The sequence below is a fragment of the Bos grunniens genome, chromosome 6 (genome assembly GCF_055505025.1).
Source record: "Bos grunniens cultivar Pamir isolate PY7600 chromosome 6, Bosgru_T2T1.0, whole genome shotgun sequence".
Classification (NCBI taxonomy): Eukaryota; Metazoa; Chordata; class Mammalia; order Artiodactyla; family Bovidae; genus Bos; species Bos grunniens.
In genome coordinates, this window is record NC_141170.1 from 81841723 (window position 1) to 81860727 (window position 19005).

Consider the following 19005-nt stretch of genomic DNA (forward strand, 5'->3'; position numbering starts at 1 on the left):
CTTCCAGCTGTGGCTCAGAGAAGTGAGTTTTCAGATACACTGACAAGGTTTGGGAACTAGGCCAGATAAATAAACTAAATAGCTAGCTAGAGTTTTAGGGAACAACCTTGTCGTGTAACTAACTTGTCATTTCTTGTTTATTTTAGAATTTTTATGCTTTTTGTTCTTTTTCATACTCATCACATTTTTTTTGTTTTATCAGCTACCTTTTTTTTACATCAAAGTTTTATTTTCAGAATATTCTAGAATCTCTGGTAAGAGGGAATTTTGGCAGTCATGGATCAAGCCTCCTCTGAATGGTAAAATTCCCTCCTCTGCCTGGCAGCATCTTTCCCAAAAGGTCAGTCATCCTGCCTCTGACTGAGCAAGAGTTCCAGATTAAGGAATTGACTCCTTTGAAATAGTTCATTTCATTTTTCTATGGCTGTGTTGGAAAGTTCTTCCTTATGCTAAGCCAAAGTCCATCCTCATCTAACCTCCACTCTTAGTTCTTCTCTCCAAGCCCAGCTAACACCAAAGACTTTTTCCTTGTCTCTCCTCCAGCCCATCAGAAGTTTGGAGACAGACATTCGATCTCCTCCAAGTCTGCTCTAAGTTAAACCTTTCCAGTTCTGTTAACTATTGATCATGTGATTAGAGACATACTTTTAAACAACCCACGTGATAGAAATTTCCTGCAGTTTATCGTAGTCTTTGAACGTACAGCACGAGCCTCACCATGAAAGAGTGGAGACATGGGGCCATGGGCATTCTCATGCAAATACTACATTGCAGTCTGTGCATCCTGCCATTGCCTGACTCTTCGGATACATCATTCCTTAGTCTCTTCACCACAAACTATAAAGCACTGTGTCCCCTAGCTAGTATTTGAGTATTTTTCCTGGAATGTAGTGAAGGCCTTCCCTTTCAGCCCTGTTCAGTTTCAGCTCATTAGGATCTGTTCATTCCAATCTGTTGAAATTATCTTGGATCTAGATTCATCCATCTCGTGTATCAGTTAGCCCTCTCAGCTTTACAGCATCAACAGAGTTGATATTATCCAAGTCCTTATCCTAGTAAATTAATAAATCAAAAAGATTCGGTCTAAGAACATCAGTCCATTAGTCAAAGCTCTTTGGGTGGAGTTCACTGAATTATATTATCTTCTAGCTCAGACGGCTCATGAAATAAGATAAGAAAGATTTTTTCAAATGCTTACCTGAGTAACTCCACTGTTCTTCTGATCTGTCAGCTAGTCTATCAGCTGTTGACCAAATTAAAAAGCAAGTGAGGATAAGTAGGCATGATTTACTCCAGGCGGAGCCTTACTGGCTCCTAGTGATTGAGTTCTTTCCCTTTTGTTCAAAATCATCTTTTTAATTACCAGTTTTAAAATCTTACCAGCGATATCAATATCAAAAGACTACTAATAATATCCATCTCATTACTCTGTGGGTAAATAAGATAAGTACTTATCCTTGTGCCTTGCATATTAGAAGCCCTTTATATGAGGTAGATAGGATTCAAGAAGGCAGCCTAAATAGTAGGAAATGTGATTCTTTGGCATCACAGAGATCTAGGTTCAAATCCCACCACTTACACGCTAGGTGAACCTGAGCAAGTTATTTAACCTTTCTGAGCCTTCGTTTGCTCATCCGTAGAGTACTTATTTTGAAAGATTCTTATTTTAAAAGTGGCCATTAGGAGTAATACACAAAAAGTTCTAGGATGCTGTCATTTATTATATTAATAATAGTAAATAAGAGCAAAATTTGTCCCAAAGATTGTTGACAATGGCTGACTTCTCTCATCAGTAGGTTCTATAGAACTGTAGTTTCTAATTGATTGAACATTCATTTGGAGCAGTTAAGTGCCCATAAAGAGCTTATTTTCCACCTTGGCAGTGTTGGTTCTAGCCCTTATGGCTTTAAAATCAGTCTGATTAACCAAGAGGATAGGAATACCATGGAAATACCAAGTATTCCCACTTTCCCTGTCATTTAGATTTTATTCTTTCTTGAAACCTAAGACTCCTATGAATTGATCACCAAAGTACTTATATATATGCTGTTGTTCAGTCCCTAAGTTGTGTCTGACTCTTTGTGACCCAATGGATTGCATCCTGCCAGGCTTCCCTGTCTTTCATTATTTCCCAGAGTTTACTCAAGCTTATGTCCACTGAGTCAATAATACAATCTAATCACCTCATCCTCTGCCTCCCCCTTCTCCTTTTGCCTTCAATCTTTCCCAGCATTAGGGTCTTTTCCAATGAGTTGGCTCTTTGCATAAGGTGGCCAAGAATTGGAGCTTCACTTTAGCATCAGTCCTTCCAGTTGTTCAAATCTCCTGTGTTTAAACATAATAATAGAAATCACACGAGAAGTTGAGTCAACATCATAGAAATTAATAATTTCTATACATCAAAGGAACAGACAGAATTAAAAGGCAGAAAACAGTTGTAAAGAATACTTACAATAAATACGACAAAGGATTAACATTTTAACATGTTTACTATCCATCAGTCATTGAGAAAAACACTAAGATTACACTAAATATTTTACAGAATAGAAAATAAAACCTATTTTACAGAGTAGGAAGTATAAACAATTAATGTGGGAAAGTCTTTCATCTTAACTCTCTAGTAGCTAAAGAAGTAATGAAAATGGAGAGAGAAACAACATCATCATCATCCAGTTTGATATGTCCTAGGGCTTCCCAGGTGGTGCTAGTGGCGAAGAAGCTGCCTGCCAATGTAGGAAACATAATAGCCAAGGGTTTGATCCCTTGGTTGGGAAGATCCCCTGGAGGAGGACATGGCAATCCACTCCGGTATTCTTGAAAATTCCCCATGGACAGAGGAGCCTGGCAGGCTATAGTCCATAGCGTCGCAAAGAGTCGGACATAACAAGCCACAGCATGCACACATGCATGTCCTAGGACAGGAAAGGCCCTTTTAAGAAGAAACCTAGGAACCTCCATTCCTTTATCTTTGAAAGAAGGAGACTTTGCCTTATATTCTAAAAAAAGAAATAGTATCAAATCCACACATTGTACACCTTAAACTTACACTATTAGTATTTGTTAATTATATGTCAATTAAAAAGGGAATGAATGTTTTATTTACTTGTAAAAATCTTGTAAGCATGATAGTATACAGATCAGATCAGATCAGTCGCTCAGTTGTGTCCAACTCTTTGCGACCCCATGAATCACAGCACGCCAGGCCTCCCTATCCATTACCAACTCCCGGAGTTCACTCAGACTCACGTCCATTGAGTCAGTGATGCCATCCAGCCATCTCATCCTCTGTCGTCCCCTTCTCCTCCTGCCCCTAATCCCTCCCAGCATCAGAGTCTTTTCCAATGAGTCAACTCTTCGCATGAGGTGGTCAAAGTACTGGAATTTCAGCTTTAGCATCATTCCTTCCAAAGAAATCCCCGGGCTGATCTCCTTCAGAATGGACTGGTTAGATCTCCTTGCAGTCCAAGGGCCTCTCAAGAGTCTTCTCCAACACCACAGTTCAAAAGCATCAATTCTTTGGCGCTCAGCCTTCTTCACAGTCCAACTCTCACATCCATACATGACCACAGGAAAAACCATAGCCTTGACTACCTGGACCTTTGTTGGCAAAGTAATATCTCTGCTTTTCAATATGCTATCTAGGTTGGTCATAACTTTCCTTCCAAGGAGTAAGCGTCTTTTAATTTCATGGCTGCAGTCACCATCTGTAGTAATTTTGGAGCCCAGAAAAATAAAGTCTGACACTGTTTCCACTGTTTCCCCATCTATTTCCCATGAAGTGGTAGGACCGGATGCCATGATCTTCATTTTCTGAATGTTGAGCTTTAAGCCAACTTTTTCACTCTCCATTTTCACTTTCATCAAGAGGCTTTTGAGTTCCTCTTCACTGTCTGCCATAAAGGTGGTGTCATCTGCATATCTGAGGTTATTGAGATTTCTCCCGGCAATCTTGATTCCAGCTTGTGTTTCTTCCAGTCCAGCGTTTCTCATGATGTACTCTGCATATAAGTTAAATAAGCAGGGTGACAATATACAGCCTTGAGGTACTCCTTTTCCTATTTTGAACCAGTTTGTTGTTCCATGTCCAATTCTAACTGTTGCTTCCTGACCTGCATACAAATTTCTCAAGAGGCAGATCTGGTGGTCTGGTAGTCCCATCTCTTTCAGAATTTTCCACAGTTTATTGTGATCCACACAGTCAAAGGCTTTGGCATAGTCAATAAAGCAGAAATAGATGTTTTTCTGGAACTCTCTTGCTTTTTCCATGATCCAGCGGATGTTGGCAATTTGATCTCTGGTTCCTCTGCCTTTTCTAAAACCAGCTTGAACATCAGGAGAGAACCCATGCAGATTAATTGTTGACAACCAGGTCAGTGAAGTGGAAGTCAGTGGGTTAATCATCACACTGGCAGGAGCTAATTCCATTTCTGGTGAGAAGCATTCAGCTCCCCATGGAGGTCCCCATAGCAAACGTGCAGTTTTAAGTTCGCAGGCTCCCGTCTGTGGGAAGTAACTACTGAAGACCCACTGTGGCTGGAAAGCTGTTTGTCCTTTTTGGTAAACTAGACAAAAGCTACAACAGCAAGAAATGTATATCCATATATAAATATTACTTTAAGCATGGCCTTTACATGCATAGCTTTCTGTTTATTTCTTCGTGGTAACTTCTTTGTAAATATTACATATCCTTCTCTCTTGTTTATTTTTTAAAAAGCTATACTACTTAATACATGCATTCATTAAAGCACTTGCATTGATGACCTCTGTCCCTCAGAGATTTCCATCACAACTTGTTACTTACAAGTTCCTTTGAATATTAACCAAAACTGGATTAAAATAGTTGGGAGTTTTACTAACTTTAATTCACTCTTTTTAGTGACTAAATTTCACTAACTTTTTCTACAGCTTCACTCTACCTCCTGAAAGACCCTCACCCAGGTCACCAGGGAGCTCTTAATTGCCAAATTTTATGGGCTGCTTTTAGCCTTTCTCTCACATCTGGTCCCGTGGCATTTGGTACTCTAGAAACTTCCCGCTTTGGCTTCTGTGACTCCGTCTCTTTCTGTATTCCTCCTTGCTCTATTCATTTTCTTAATTTTTTCCTTCCCAGAATGTGTCTAGACAGAGGATTTTCTGTGACTGAGTCTTTGGCTTTCTCTTAAAGGGATCTTTCCACAGCTTCAAGTGGTCCTGTGTGCTGCCGCTCCCAAGTGCCTCTCAACCTTTCGTGTGAACTACAAACCTCATGCCGACTTTCACTGGACCCTCCCCTGCTGTATCTCACAGGCATCTCATCCTTAACATTCCTCAACCTGGACTCATTATCCTGCCCTTCCAAACATGCTTTGCTCACATTCTCTAACTAGATTAAAGTTAATTAGGTTACTTAATATTAATCTAATTGGATTAATAATGCCCAAACATGGGCATCATCCTAGATTCTTTCCCTCACTTTTCTCGTGAGATTGTTCCACATATTTCTTCCTCTATGGTGCTTTTCAAATCTGTCTTTTTTCATACATTGCTGTTATCCTTTTTAACCTTAATCATCTCTTTCCTCACTTATTCATTTATTGATTCAATGGACTGTTCAGTAATTTAATTAAAAACATATTAGCACTAGCTTTAGAGGTGGTAGTAAGTGATAAGAAAGACAATTGGGAAGAGGGTTTCCCTGCAGGGAAGGCCTCTCAGACCTGAAGCAAGAATGGGAGCCAGTCAGTTGAAGAAGGGACAGCAAGAGTGAATAGTATGAGGCAGCATAGGGTTCAGAACATTCTGGAAGCTGAGTGCAATGACTGGAGAGAGTGCCATCAGATGAGGATGGAAAGGTGGTCAAAGGTCAGGCCCTGCAGGTCCAGTGGGCTTTGGTAAGGGGAAACCAGGGTTTTGAGTAGCGGGCTGACAAGATATATTTAAATTTTAAGAAGATGGCCTTGAACATCATTGGACCACAGGCTGGACAGCACCCGATGTCTGGACTTTGAACTCCCAGGTACTGCCTCCAGACTTCCATCTCTGACCCAGATTAAACCAGACCATTCTTCCATCGAACATGCTATAACCACCTCACCTTCCAGATAAAGTCTGAATCTTTATGTAATAGATTTCACTGTATGGTCTTTGCTTACTTTTTCTAACCTTCTATTCCTTTTGAATATCTGGTACTTTCTGCTCAGTTCAGTTCAGTCACTCAGTCGTGTCTAACTCTTTGCGACCCCATGGACTGCAGCACCCATGGCCTCCCTGTTGTCCATCACCAATTCCCAGAGTTCACTCAAACTCATGTCCACTGAGTCAGTGATGACATCCAACCATCTCATCCTCTGTCGTCCCCTTCTCCTCCCGCCCTCAATCTTTCCCAGCATCAGGGAGTCTTTTCCAAAGAGTCAGCTCTTCACATCAGGTGGCCAAAGTATTGGAGTTGCAGCTTCAACATCACTCCTTCCAATGAACACCCAGGACTGATCTCCTTTAGGATGGACTGGTTGGATCTCCTTGCAGTCCAAGGGACTCTCAAGAGTCTTCTCCAGGACCACAGTTCAAAAGCATCAATTCTTCGGTGCTCAGCCTTCTTCACAGTCCAACTCTCACATCCATACATGAATACTGGAAAAACCATGGCCTTGACTAGACGGACTTTTGTTGTCAAGATAATGTCTCTGCTTTTTAATATGCTGTCTAGGTTGATCATAAGTTTTCTTCCAAGGAGTAAGCATCTTTTAATTTCATGGCTGCAATCACCATCTGCAGTGACTTTTGAGCCCAGAAAAATAAAGTCTGTCACTATTTCCACTGTTTCTCCATCTATTTGCCATGAAGTGTTGGGATTGGATGCCATGATCTTTGTTTTCTGAATGTTGAGCTTTAAGCCAACTTTTTCACTCTCCATTTTCACTTTCATCAAGAGGCTCTTTAGTTCCTCTTCACTTTCTGCCATAAGGGTGGTGTCATTGGCATTTCTGAGGTTATTGATATTTTTCCCAGCCATCTTGATTCCAGCTTGTGCTTCATCCAGCCCAGTGTTTCTCATGATGTACTCTGCATATAAGTTAAATAAGCAGGGTGACAATATACAGCCTTGATGTACTCCTTTTCCTATTTTGAACCAGTTTGTTGTTCCATGTCCAGTTCTAACTGTTGCTTCCTGACCTGCTTACAGATATTTGAAGAGGCAGGTCAGGTGGTCTGGTATCCCATCTCTTTCAGAATTTTCCACAGTTTATTGTGATCCACACAGTCAAAGGTTTGGCATAATCAATAAAGCAGAAATAGATGTTTTTCTGGAACTCTCTTGCCTTTTTCATGATCCAGTGGATGTTGACAACTTGATATCTGCTTCATCTGCCTTTTCTAAATCCAGCTTGAATATATGGAAGTTCACAGTTCATGTATTGCTAAAACCTGGCTTGGAGAATTTTCAGCATTACTTTACTAGTGTGTGAGATGAGTGCAACTGTGTGGTAGTTTGAGCATTCTTTGGCATTGCCTTTGTTAGAGATTGGAATGAAAACTGACCTTTTCCAGTCCTGTGGCCACTGCTGAGTTTTCCAAATTTGTTGGCCTATTGAGTGCAGCACTTTTACAGCATCATCTTCCAGGATTTGAAATAGCTCAACTAGAATTCCATCACCTCCACTAGCTTTGTTCTTAGTGATGCTCTATGTGCAGCAATCACGGGTGGAGGTTCATGACATTGTACAGGAGACAGGGATCAAGACCATCCCCATGGAAAAGAAATGCCAAAAAGCAAAATGGCTGTCTGAGAAGGCGTTACAAATAGCTATGAAAAGAAGAGAAGTGAAAAGCAAAGGAGAAAAGGAAAGATATAAGCATCTGAAATGCAGAGCGCCAAAGAATAGCAAGGAGAGATAAGAAAGACTTCCTCAGCGATCAATGCAAAGAAATAGAGGAAAACAACAGAATGGGAGAGACTAGAGATCTCTTCAAGAAAATTAGAGATACCAAGGGAACATTTCATGCAAAGATGTGCTCCATAAAGGACAGAAATGGTATGGACCTAACAGAAGCAGAAGATATTAAGAAGAGTTGGTAAGAATACACAGAATAACTGTACAAAAAAGATCTTTACGACCCAGATAATTATGATGGTGTGATCACTCACCTAGAGCCAGACATCCTGGAATGTGAAGTCAAGTGGGCCTTAGAAAGCATCACTACGAACAAAGCTAGTGGAGGTGATGGAATTCCAGTTGAGCTATTCCAAATCCTGAAAGATGATGCTGTGAAAGTGCCAGCAAATTTGGAAAACTCAGCAGTGGCCATGGAACTGGAAAAGGTCAGTTTTCACTCCAATCCCAAAGAAAGGCAATGCCAAAGAGTGCTCAAACTACCGCACAATTGCACTCATCTCACACACTAGTAAAGTAACGCTCAAAATTCTCCAAGCCAGGCTTCAGCAGTACGTGAACCGTGAACTTCCATATGTTCAAGTTGGTCTTAGAAAAGGCAGAAGAACCAGAGATCAAATTGCCAACATCCGCTGGATTATCGAAAAATAAGAGAGTTCCAGAAAATTCCGGGAGTTGGTGATGGACACGAAGGCCTGGCGTGCTGCGATTCATGGGGTCGCAGAGAGTCGGACACGACTGGGCAACTGAACTGAAACTATGGTGGAGGTAATGAAGATAATGATGAACTCCCTCAAAAGACCCCAGGTATGTACTGTTACAATCTGTGCCCCCAACCCTGCAGCAGGCCACCACTGACCCACGCCTTTGCCGGAGACTCCAGGACAGCCACAGGCAAGTCTCCTGTGGGGTCACTATTCCCTTCTCCTGGGTCCTTGGTACACAAGGTTCTGTTGTGCCTTCCAAGAGTCTATTTCCCAGTCCTGTGTAAGTTCTGGCAGCTCTATACTGGGGTTGATGGCGGCCTCCTCCAAGAGGATTTATGCCATACCAACACCCAGAGCCCCTGTCCCTGTGGCAGACCACTGCCGACCTGTACCTCCACAGGAGACACTCAAACCTAGTTCTGTCTCAGTCTCTGTGGGGCCCGTGGGTCCTGGTGCACACAATGTTTGTTTGAGCCCTTTGAGCGGCTCTGGCGGGAACAGGGTTTGATTCTAAACGTGAATTCGCCCCTCCTACCGTCTTGTTGGGGCTTCTCCTTTGCCCTTGGATATGGGGTATCTCCTCACAGCCACTCCAGTGCCTATGGTCTTACTGGGGTTTTTCTGACCTTGGACATGGGGTATCTCCTCATGGCTGAACCAGCAAAGTGCAGCGCCTGCTCCTGACCTTGGATGTGGGGGCGGGGGGTGGGGGGGCTTCTCTGGTACTTTAACCACATCAAACTACTTTACAAGTCTCAAAAGGGTTTGGACTGTGCTGTCCCCTTCCTGTTGGTCCATTTAGTTCCTCTTTATCCTTCAGGATCAGCTTGAGAGCCAGATCTCTGGAGAAGCCTTTATCAACCCTCCCCGAAGCGTGTGCCCCTCAGGGTGGATCTCAGACTAGTTCACACACCTCTCCCTCAGTGCCAGGAAGCAGCAAGGCAGCGGGAAGGTGCATCTCAGAAATGGCCCATCAGTGTTCCCACTCAATGTGCATGACTTTGCCCATTTTCATTTTCTCTCATGTTCATTAGTACTTCTTTTCCTTCACTGCCTGCTAAGTCGCTTCAGTCGTGTCTGACACTTTGCAACCCCAATGGACTGTAGCCCACTAGGCTCCTTTGTCCATGGGATTCTTCAGGCAAGAATACTGGAGCAAGTTACCATGTCCTACTCTAGGGGATCTTCCCAATGCGGAGATCAAACCCACATTTCTTATGTCAGGCAGATTCTTTACCACTGGTGCCACCTGCAAAAGCCCCTTTCCTTCAGTAATACAGAGCTTTTCTTAATATGACAACTGAAACTGTGCAAGCCTAAACTTTCTTTGATTTCTGTGTAGTACTCTGCATATGTAAGCACTTTTTAGTTTGTAGAGACCCTTCAAATATCTGTTGCTATTTAATTTCCGCCACATCCCTGTGAGGATACGGTACAATCAGAGCCAGCAGAGAAGTCACATTTCCTGTTAATCATGATGGCGTTACTCCCTCTGTGGTAGATGATCTGGAATACTGAGAGTAAGGCACATATACATTACATCTGGTATATTTATATTTGTGTGACCGTTTTTTATTTCCTCTTAGGCTGGCCCAAGAATTATTAAGAGAAAACATTTTAATTTCTACATGGTTGGCTTTTATCTCTATCTTTGTTCATCCTTTAAGAACATATTTCCACATTTATGGTTAAAAACTATTGTTTGGTTGGTTTGGGGAGGTCTCTTTGATGGGGGTTGTTTAGAGGTTTTTGTTTGCTTTGGGTTTTTTGGCTTTAAACAACAAAAATACTCTGGAGGATAGAAGCCTGAAATCAAGGTGCCTGCAGAACCAGGCTCCCTGTGAAACCTTCAGGGAGTTTTCCTTGCCCTTTCCTCACTTATGATGGTTTGCCTGCAGACTCTGGTATTCTTGGTGTGTATCTGTATTATGCTAATTCTCCGTCTTCACAGGCCTTCTCCCTGGGTCCTTCTTTGTTCACATGTCCATCTCCTTATAAGGACACCTGCCTGGTTGATCTTTAATTTCAAGGATTTGCAGGTGTTTTCTTTGTGGCCTAGAATATTCTTAAATGTTCCATGGAGATTCAAAAAAGAACGTGAGTGATCTCCTTTGACGCAGTATTAAGTGTGATATATATATATATATACGTTAGGAATTCTTCAGGCAAGAATACTGGAGTGGGTAGTCATTCCCTTTTCCAGGGGATCTGCCCAACCCAGGGATCAAACCCAGGTCTCCAACATTGCAGGCGGATTCTTTACTGTCTGAGCTCCAGGGAAGCCCATACATTAGGTTATCTATTCTATTAAAACCCCTACTATCCCTTGATCACTTTTATCTTTTTTTCTCTGTCAAAGTTTGAGAGAGATAAATTTAAGTTTCCAACTACTATTGTGGTTTTGGTAATTCCCTTCTATGTATCTTGATATTGTATCTTATGTATATTGATATTGTTATTCAGTGCATAAAAGTTCACTATAGTTAAATTATTGTCGAAAGTATCAATTATCAACATAAAATAATCTTTCACTTTAACTCAATACTCACCTTATAATCTCCGTATCAGATTATTGTACCATTTCACACCTTTTGTATATTTAATATATATTTTCTCACTCCTTAACTTTTTAATTCATTTTGAATGGGTCTGATAAAAATTCTAAAATATATTTAAAATTTTTAATTCATATTTAAGACTTTGTCATCTAGTAAATTTAACCTCTTCACATTTCATGCTTTTGTCCAATATTTCTCCCATCTTGTTTTTTTCTCTCTTTTTATGCTTTCCTGTTACTTTTCATTTTCTTTTCTTGTTGCTGTTGTTACACTGGAAATTTTCTCTTTGCTTTTTATTCCACTGATTTGGAGTTTATACAGTGCAATCCCCTTTATATAGTTTTTAGTATTTGAGCCAATATTGTTTCAACCATATTAAGAATAAAATGGTATTTATAACCTATTTTGAAATGCAGCCATGTTTTAAGAGAGCTTCAGTTAGTTTAAATGCTGATTATTTGGTGATACTGTGACAGTATTTTTTATTCTGGCTTATTTCTTAGAAAATTGAGAGTTAAGGACTAAATGGCAGAAAAGATGCATGCACACGGGGTATATATGTCTTCTTTACCTTGTATTTTTAAATATTTTCTTTCTTTTCTGAGCTTCATTTATGGTTGTTTCATGCTATAACTTTTTTTCTTTACAATTCAGTTCACTTAAAGAGCATATGTTACCTTCCAAGTGGGCTTTCCCTATCAGAGACTGAAAGGAGAAATGATGTAACAGTCTTACATTTCTGTTATATTTAACAGTATGCAAAATGTGTGTTAACATGCATTATTCCAGGTAGACTACACAAAAAGCCCTAGGTGTTACTATTCCTAATTTCTAGATAATAAAACTCAAGCTCAGTAAAGTTTAATACTTGTCCAAGATCCCAAGATACTGAAACCCACAATTAAGAACATAGAGGCTGACTTAAGGGTGAAGCAAATCTGAAAGTCAAACCCAAATCATTCTAACTCCAAATCCTAAATGTCCTTTAGCCACAGCGTAGGTAGACTAGTGGTCATGTATGGATGTGAGAGTTGGACTATAAAGAAAGCTGAGCGCCGAAAAATTGATGCTTTTGAACTGTGGTGTTGGAGAAGACTCTTGAGAGTCCCTTGGACTGCGAGGAGATCCAACCAGTCCATCCTAAAGGAGATTAGTCCTGGGTGTTCATTGGAAGGACTGATGCTAAAGCTGAAACTCCCAATACTTTGGCCACCTCATGGGAAGAGTTGACTCGTTGGAAAAGACCCTGATGCTGGGAGGGATTGGGGGCAGGAGGAGAAGGGGACGACAGCGGATGAGATGGCTGGATGGCATCACCGACTCCATGGATGTGAGTTTGAGTAAACTCTGGGAGTTGGTGATGGACAGGAAGGCCTGGCGTGCTGCGATTCATGGGGTCGCAAAGAGTCGGACACGACTGAGCGACTGAACTGAACTGAATTGAGGTAGACTTGTGAAGCTGACCCCTGGAGTGTGTGGAGTTGTCACTTGAAGATATCCCTTGGACCAGCCCACTGCCTGGCACAAGGGAGGGGCTGAGTTCCTATTTGCCGATTGAATATGTTAGAATCATCATCCCCTTCAATGCTAGGTGGCCTTGTGCCTCTGGATGTCCAGCAGGTGGCGCTGTGTAGCCAAGCGGCTGTATCACTTCCCTTTAGTGAAGCTATTAGAGTCCATACAGGTCCTGAGAATTTCAAAAGCAGTCTATTAAAAATAGAGGCCAGTAAAGGAGATACATTAAAAAATCAATGGCTAAATATATACATATCCATATACGTGTGTATATATATACACATCATATATATATATATGATATTTATAAATAAAAGCATTTAAATAGTTTGTTATAATTCTTTTTCAACAACCAGAAACCCACAGGTAAAAAATTTAAGCATGATCCACATTAACCAACCAATCCAAAGCAAATTGTGATTTCAAGTTAACTGAAAAAAAGTCAGTTTAATAATTGTTTAGTTGACTTTGGGGAGTCTCCACACCTCCTCTCGAGTGTGGTATCTGCTTTGGATCTGAAGGCCTTTGTAGAGTACGTTGTACTTTGTTCACCCCTGTGTGGGGACTGGTAGGCGGCGCGCCCCTTGGGGACACCATGAGCTGCTCTTCTTGAGGACAGAGATCACATGTTGCTCCTTTTCATGTACAACATCTTGTCCCATCAATGGGAGTGGATTAAAAGTCCAAACCTGTAACTGGTCCAATGTGGTTTTAAGAGGTGGCAAGCCATGTAACACTGAAAGAGGAGTATTCTTGTCCTAATTAGTGGGTCATAGGATGACATGGAGGGAGACTAAGGGGAGGGACTGGAAGATGTCCCTACCCTTCTTGATATAGCACACGAGCAATGTGGTTGCCTGTATTCATTGCTCCACTGACTGCTCGAGTTGGACTTGCAGACTCGTTCGTGTTCGGGTCACTATTGTCCACTCCTCTTTTAATTCTCTAGTATACTTGGGTGGGAAAGGGGACTAGGTGAGGGAAAGATTTTACTAAATACCATTTAAACCCCAAATCACTTACTATGAGGTTTTAAAATGCATTTTATGCTGTCCTGAAGATTATTACAGAATCAACTAAGTATTCACCACTTCCTGAGTGTTGAGAACTGTGGTCAAAAGATATATAAAACCTCTGTGATCAAAAGAAAGATAAGAAGTATTTCCTTCTTGAAGTATATAGGCATGCTTAGGTATTATACCTGTAGTCATTAGAGTTCAGCACAAGACACCACTCATTAAAGTGTTGAGATTTTTAATAGATTTGTTGTAGCGGTTTGGTTAGGGAGGAAGAGTCACCATTACTAGACTCTTAAGTGTCAACCATTATACTGGATAAATTTTAGTAATTTTTTTTTTAAGTACCAAAAACTCCCATGAGATAACTCATTATCTCCATCTTATAGAAGAGGAAACTGAGGCTTAGAAAATTTAAGCCTCTTGTACAGGTTACAAGCAACTTGTACAGGTCACAGACCTGATTTGTATAGGTCAGATTCAAATCCTAATCTCCTGTGACCTACTCAGACTATGATCTCCTCTCCTTTCTCCAAGACCACTCAGAATGGGCTGGTAAGATTGACAAGTCTCCACGGCAGAGCTGTAGCTTGAGTTTAGAGTGTGCCATACAAGATCTTGGAGAAGGAAATAGCAACCCACTCCAGTGTTCTTGCCTGGAGAATCCCAGGGACGGAGGAGCCTGGTAGGCTGCAGTCCATGGGGTCGCACGGAGTTGGACACAACTGAAGCGACTTGGCATACAAGATCTGGTGGGTGGGTGGGAGGTAGATGTGTCTGTGTTAGTCAGCATCCCAGAAGGAATGAGTTGGGAGATGCAAGTGGTAATTAAAGTTTAACAGAGGGGCTGTTTACAGAGGTGTGGCAAGGTTACAAGAATCAGCAAGGGGACATGAGGTGCTGGGAAGGATTCCCACCTCCAGGCCTGAAGGGACAGGAGAGGGAATGGTATGGCATGAGGCCAGTCTGACTGGAAAAGAGATGCCCCCAGCAGCTGTGGCCACAGTTAGAGGGTCCTGCCAAACTGCATCCAGGTAGTGAGGGAGAGGGCAGAGGGGGAAACCCAACTCCTGGGCCCCCAGATCTCCTGTCCTGCCTCCTATTGACTGAATGCAGGGGAGCCCAGTGGTGCAGTCTGTAAGGGTCAGCTGTGAGGTGCAGAGAATGAGAATTGATCTGAGAATAAAGTGAGATTGGCCTGCCCATCCTATTGTGGAGAGAGTGAGCAGCAGCCCACAGCAGGTGGATGAGAAGCCCCAGGTGGCCTCTGCTGGGGGCATCAGACTCACTGGTGTGGATAGTGTTGCGGGAGGTGGTGGGAAGTGAAGTTGAAGGGCACATTGGAAGTCCCAAGCATCAAGATCAGAGACGCCTGATCTTAATCTGATATTCAGTAGTAAGCCAATTCTGTTTCACATAAGCCAATGTTAATTTGTTTATTTTATAAGCCAGAGAACTGGGGAGGAGCCCTGGAAGAATGATAGAGGGAAGGAAGGCAGGATGGCTGTCTGCGTGTCTACTGAGATGGTGTGAGCGAGTGTGCCGGGTCCTTTGCACACTTCATTTGGCTTGTTCTGTCTTCCAGTGACCTATGGGATGATGAGCTCCAGTGTGTACTACTACACCCGGATCATGTCACAACTCTTCCTGGACACCCCAGTGTCCAAAATGGAGAAAACTAACTTTAAAACTCTTTCTTCAATGGAAGACTTCTGGAAGGTATTTGCAAATGACCTCTTTATCATTGAAAATTGTTCATTTGGCTTCATAAATTCAATTCAATAGTGTCTACAGATCTTGCTGTGCACTTAACACTGGGTGAGATGCTGTAAGTTATGGTGAGTTGTTAGCACTCCTGTTGAGAACCTTGCATGTACCTTATCTCATACCTTACCTTATTTAACCCCCATTGTAACTGAATAAGGTAAGTACAAAAATCATGTCCCAGATTGTAAATGAAGAAACTGACATGCAGAGTGCTTACATGTGGCTAAGAAGTAAGAAGAATGGACTTCTCTCTGGTGTGACAGAGACTTCCTCATCCTAGGTTGTCATTCATTCAGTCATTCATGATGCAGTAAATATCTGTTGAGTATCTCCTAGGATATAAGGCCCATGAGGGCAGAATTTGATTGTTTTGTCTGTTTTACTTCTGTTTTTGTCTCTTTTGTTGATGGTGGCTTGTACCCCAGAATAGGGATTCATGTGCTTAGTACAAGGCAGGCGTATTCTTTCAAAGATCTCTAATGTAAAATTCAACCCAGCCCCTCCCCAAATTGTCACAAATTCCAACATTAACATTAGAGGATAAGCAATAAGCGATATCATAGGAAAAATATTAAACTGATATCAAAGTTATATCCAGAATCTAAGAATATGGGAAGGGAATTTGGAGAGAAAATGCTTGTTTCCTCCTGGGGAAATACTTTCTAACATTCTTCTTATACTCTGGCGTCACAGCTGTTGATTTAAAGATAGAGGAAGTGGATCACAAGAACCAGAGTACACTAAATAATGCCTAAAAATTCTTGGAATCAAAAACCACATATATAAATCTTCCCCATTTCAATAAAGCAAAGCATTTCATCTCAGTTGACCCTCTGATAAAGATAAGACACTGGGAAATAACTCAGTGTGACAAAAGTGAGTTTGTCATCCCTAGAGGCAAACTAAGATGTCTCACATATACACAGTTCTGTGATGATGCGTGCAAACTCTAAAAACAGAGAGGAGGAAGAAGGGGTGGGGGCTAGAGGGTTCACAATATGACGGAAAACTCCAGACAACGTAAAGATCCACCAGATAGCAGACTGGTAATCAAAGCAATAGTCTTTTATCTCTGCAATGATAATGAACCATGATTACTATGTGGGATGCTATTTTAATAAGGGAAAGTGAAATTGATCATGGTTATAGATTTATGCAAATGACACCACCCCCCCCCACCCCCAGCCTTTAGAACTAGGGTAAAAAAAATCCAAGTTACTATTTATGAAGTGCCCACTTTGTGCCAGGTATAGCAACCACACAAAAGACAGATATTACAGGGACTTCCCTGGTAGTCCAGTGGTTGGGACTCCACTGCAGGGTGTGCAAGTCCGATCCCTGGTTGAGGAACTAAGATCCCACATGCCACGTGATGTGGCCAAAAAATAAAATTAAAAAAAAGATAGATATTACAGACGCTCAAGTCCTCGCAGCTATATATTAAATGGTGGACCATGAGTGGAGCAAGGTCCAGTTCCTCTGACAGCAAAGCCCACCCTTGTCACTCTGCCCTGTTCACAGAGGTGTCAAACTGTGGGTCACACAAGCATTCCAGGAAGAAACAAGGCCGCCTCTGAGCTTGGAGCTTTTCAAAAATGTTGCCTTTGCTTTCAGTTCACAGAAGGCGCCTTGTTGGATGGGCTCTACTGGAAGACGCAGCCCAGCAACAGAACGGAAGCCGACAACCGAAGCTTCATCTACTATGAGAACCTCCTGTTAGGGGTACCACGTATACGGCAACTCAGAGTCAGAAATGGATCCTGTTCCATCCCCCTGGACTTGAGAGATGAGATTAAAGAGTGCTATGATGTGTACTCCGTCAGCAGTGAAGACCGGGCTCCGTTCGGTCCTAGAAATGGAACGGCGTAAGTGTCTGTGGCTTGTGGACCTGGGCCCTGGCTTCTCATGGACGTTCATTCCGTCATTTTCTGACCCCTTCACCAAGGAGAATTTGCCTTTAATGCTTATATTTAAGGCTGCGGCCAAACTTTGGCTTCTCAAGTTTTCTCTACTTTTAACATGCTTCAGCTTCCACATATATATTTTTCAAAAGGCTTAATTATTGACCCCATCCCCACAGGCACAAAGCTACCTGGGCCTTCAGAGGTTTCTTTTAAGATGCCTGGATCCTGTGTTTATAGATCCAGTGCCATGGTTCGCTAGGTTGTTTCTAGGAAGGGAAAAGATCTCTTCCCCAGGAAGCTAAAAATAGGAATTAGCAAAGAAAGCACCTCTCTGATACAACAAAAGACCCCTGCTGGGGGCAGGGAAGAGTGTGAACTTGGAATCTTCCTCCATTGAGTCTGAGATCTCTCTCCTTATTCAGTGTTTTTCAGATGACTTTAAAATAAAATCTTATTTTGGCAAAGGCAAAAAAAAAAAAATTTCTTTTGATACAGAAATTCTTTTTTATTAGCTGTTAGAAATAAATTTGTGTTCCAAGTACAATTATTTTAAGTGTATGATAAGTTTTTGAGGCAGTTTTTCTGTCTGGTTTAAAACCTGTCCTCAAATGTGTGTTTATGTTTTTGAGTACATATCTACATTGTGTTTATTTGCAGGGATTTTTTAGTGTTCTTTGATAACCATACTTAAAACATCTTGTGTATCAAGGGAGGGCAGTCATTATTTCTAGAATTATTATAAAAAGTGAGAAGAGCTCTCAGGCTGTCCCAAGGTGGATCTCTTGGGTCATGGGCCCTGGGTAAGTCACTATGGGTAGAATTTTCTTCTAAGCTTTATTAAACTCTTTTTGGGTTTCTCTAGATCCCTTTGTTGGGAACTAAGATCCCAGAATCCATATTAGTTGACACACTTGAGGGCAAACACCTTTTCTGTAACCAGGTTCCTTGTCATTCATCCAGTGCACACCCTCTTTAATGCCTCGGCCTGTAGGAAACAAACTTACTACACATCAGATTTGGAGTAAAGGGACTGAATCCTCAAAACACAATTTTTCCAGGTTGTGAAAAATGATTTTGTTCTCTAATGCTCCGTTTTCTAGTTCTTGCAAAGTATAAGCATGTGTTTAAACTGTGGCTCCTTATCTCATATTTTTATTTATTTATTTTTTCTTATCTCATATTTTATTTCATGTCTTGATAAGAGAGATGTATGCAGCCTCTACTCCGTGCCAGGTGTTATTTAAAAAGTGAATTCATGCATTATCTCCTCTACTTTTCACAGAACAACTTTGAAATAGGTGTCAGTTCCACTTTATAGACGAAAAGATGGAGGCTCACTTATCCAAAGCATTTCCGCTAGTAAATGGAACCATGCTAGGATTTAACCAGCTTGACTCCAAAGCGTTTCTTCTGTGATACCACATTGCTTCTTCCATATTAATTATGTTACTCTGGTGGTTGCTGTTGCCCTGAGCTTCCTGTCAGAATTCAAGCTTCTTGATGGCAGGAACTCTGTTTTGTTCAACCAGTATATTTCCAAAGCTTTGAACAGTACCAAGAACATCCAAAATGTTCAGTAAATACATGTTGGATACACAATGAATTAGTGATTTTCCATGCAGGGTTGGCTATGAAGGGGTCCTTCCTGTGTGTATTTCTAAACCATC

At 41.5% G+C, this 19005-nt stretch overlaps 1 protein-coding gene across 2 annotated transcripts in view; it reads left to right on the forward strand.

Annotated features, from left to right (window-relative positions):
• PKD2 (polycystin 2, transient receptor potential cation channel) overlaps positions 1-19005 on the forward strand; it is a 58765-nt gene that overhangs the window by 14176 nt on the left and 25584 nt on the right. For both annotated transcript variants that reach the window (XM_086406369.1, XM_086406370.1), the window contains exons 3-4: positions 15253-15386; positions 17049-17299. In XM_086406369.1, the coding sequence (XP_086262495.1) occupies positions 15253-15386; positions 17049-17299 (385 nt within the window). The remainder of the gene's footprint in view (positions 1-15252; positions 15387-17048; positions 17300-19005) is intronic.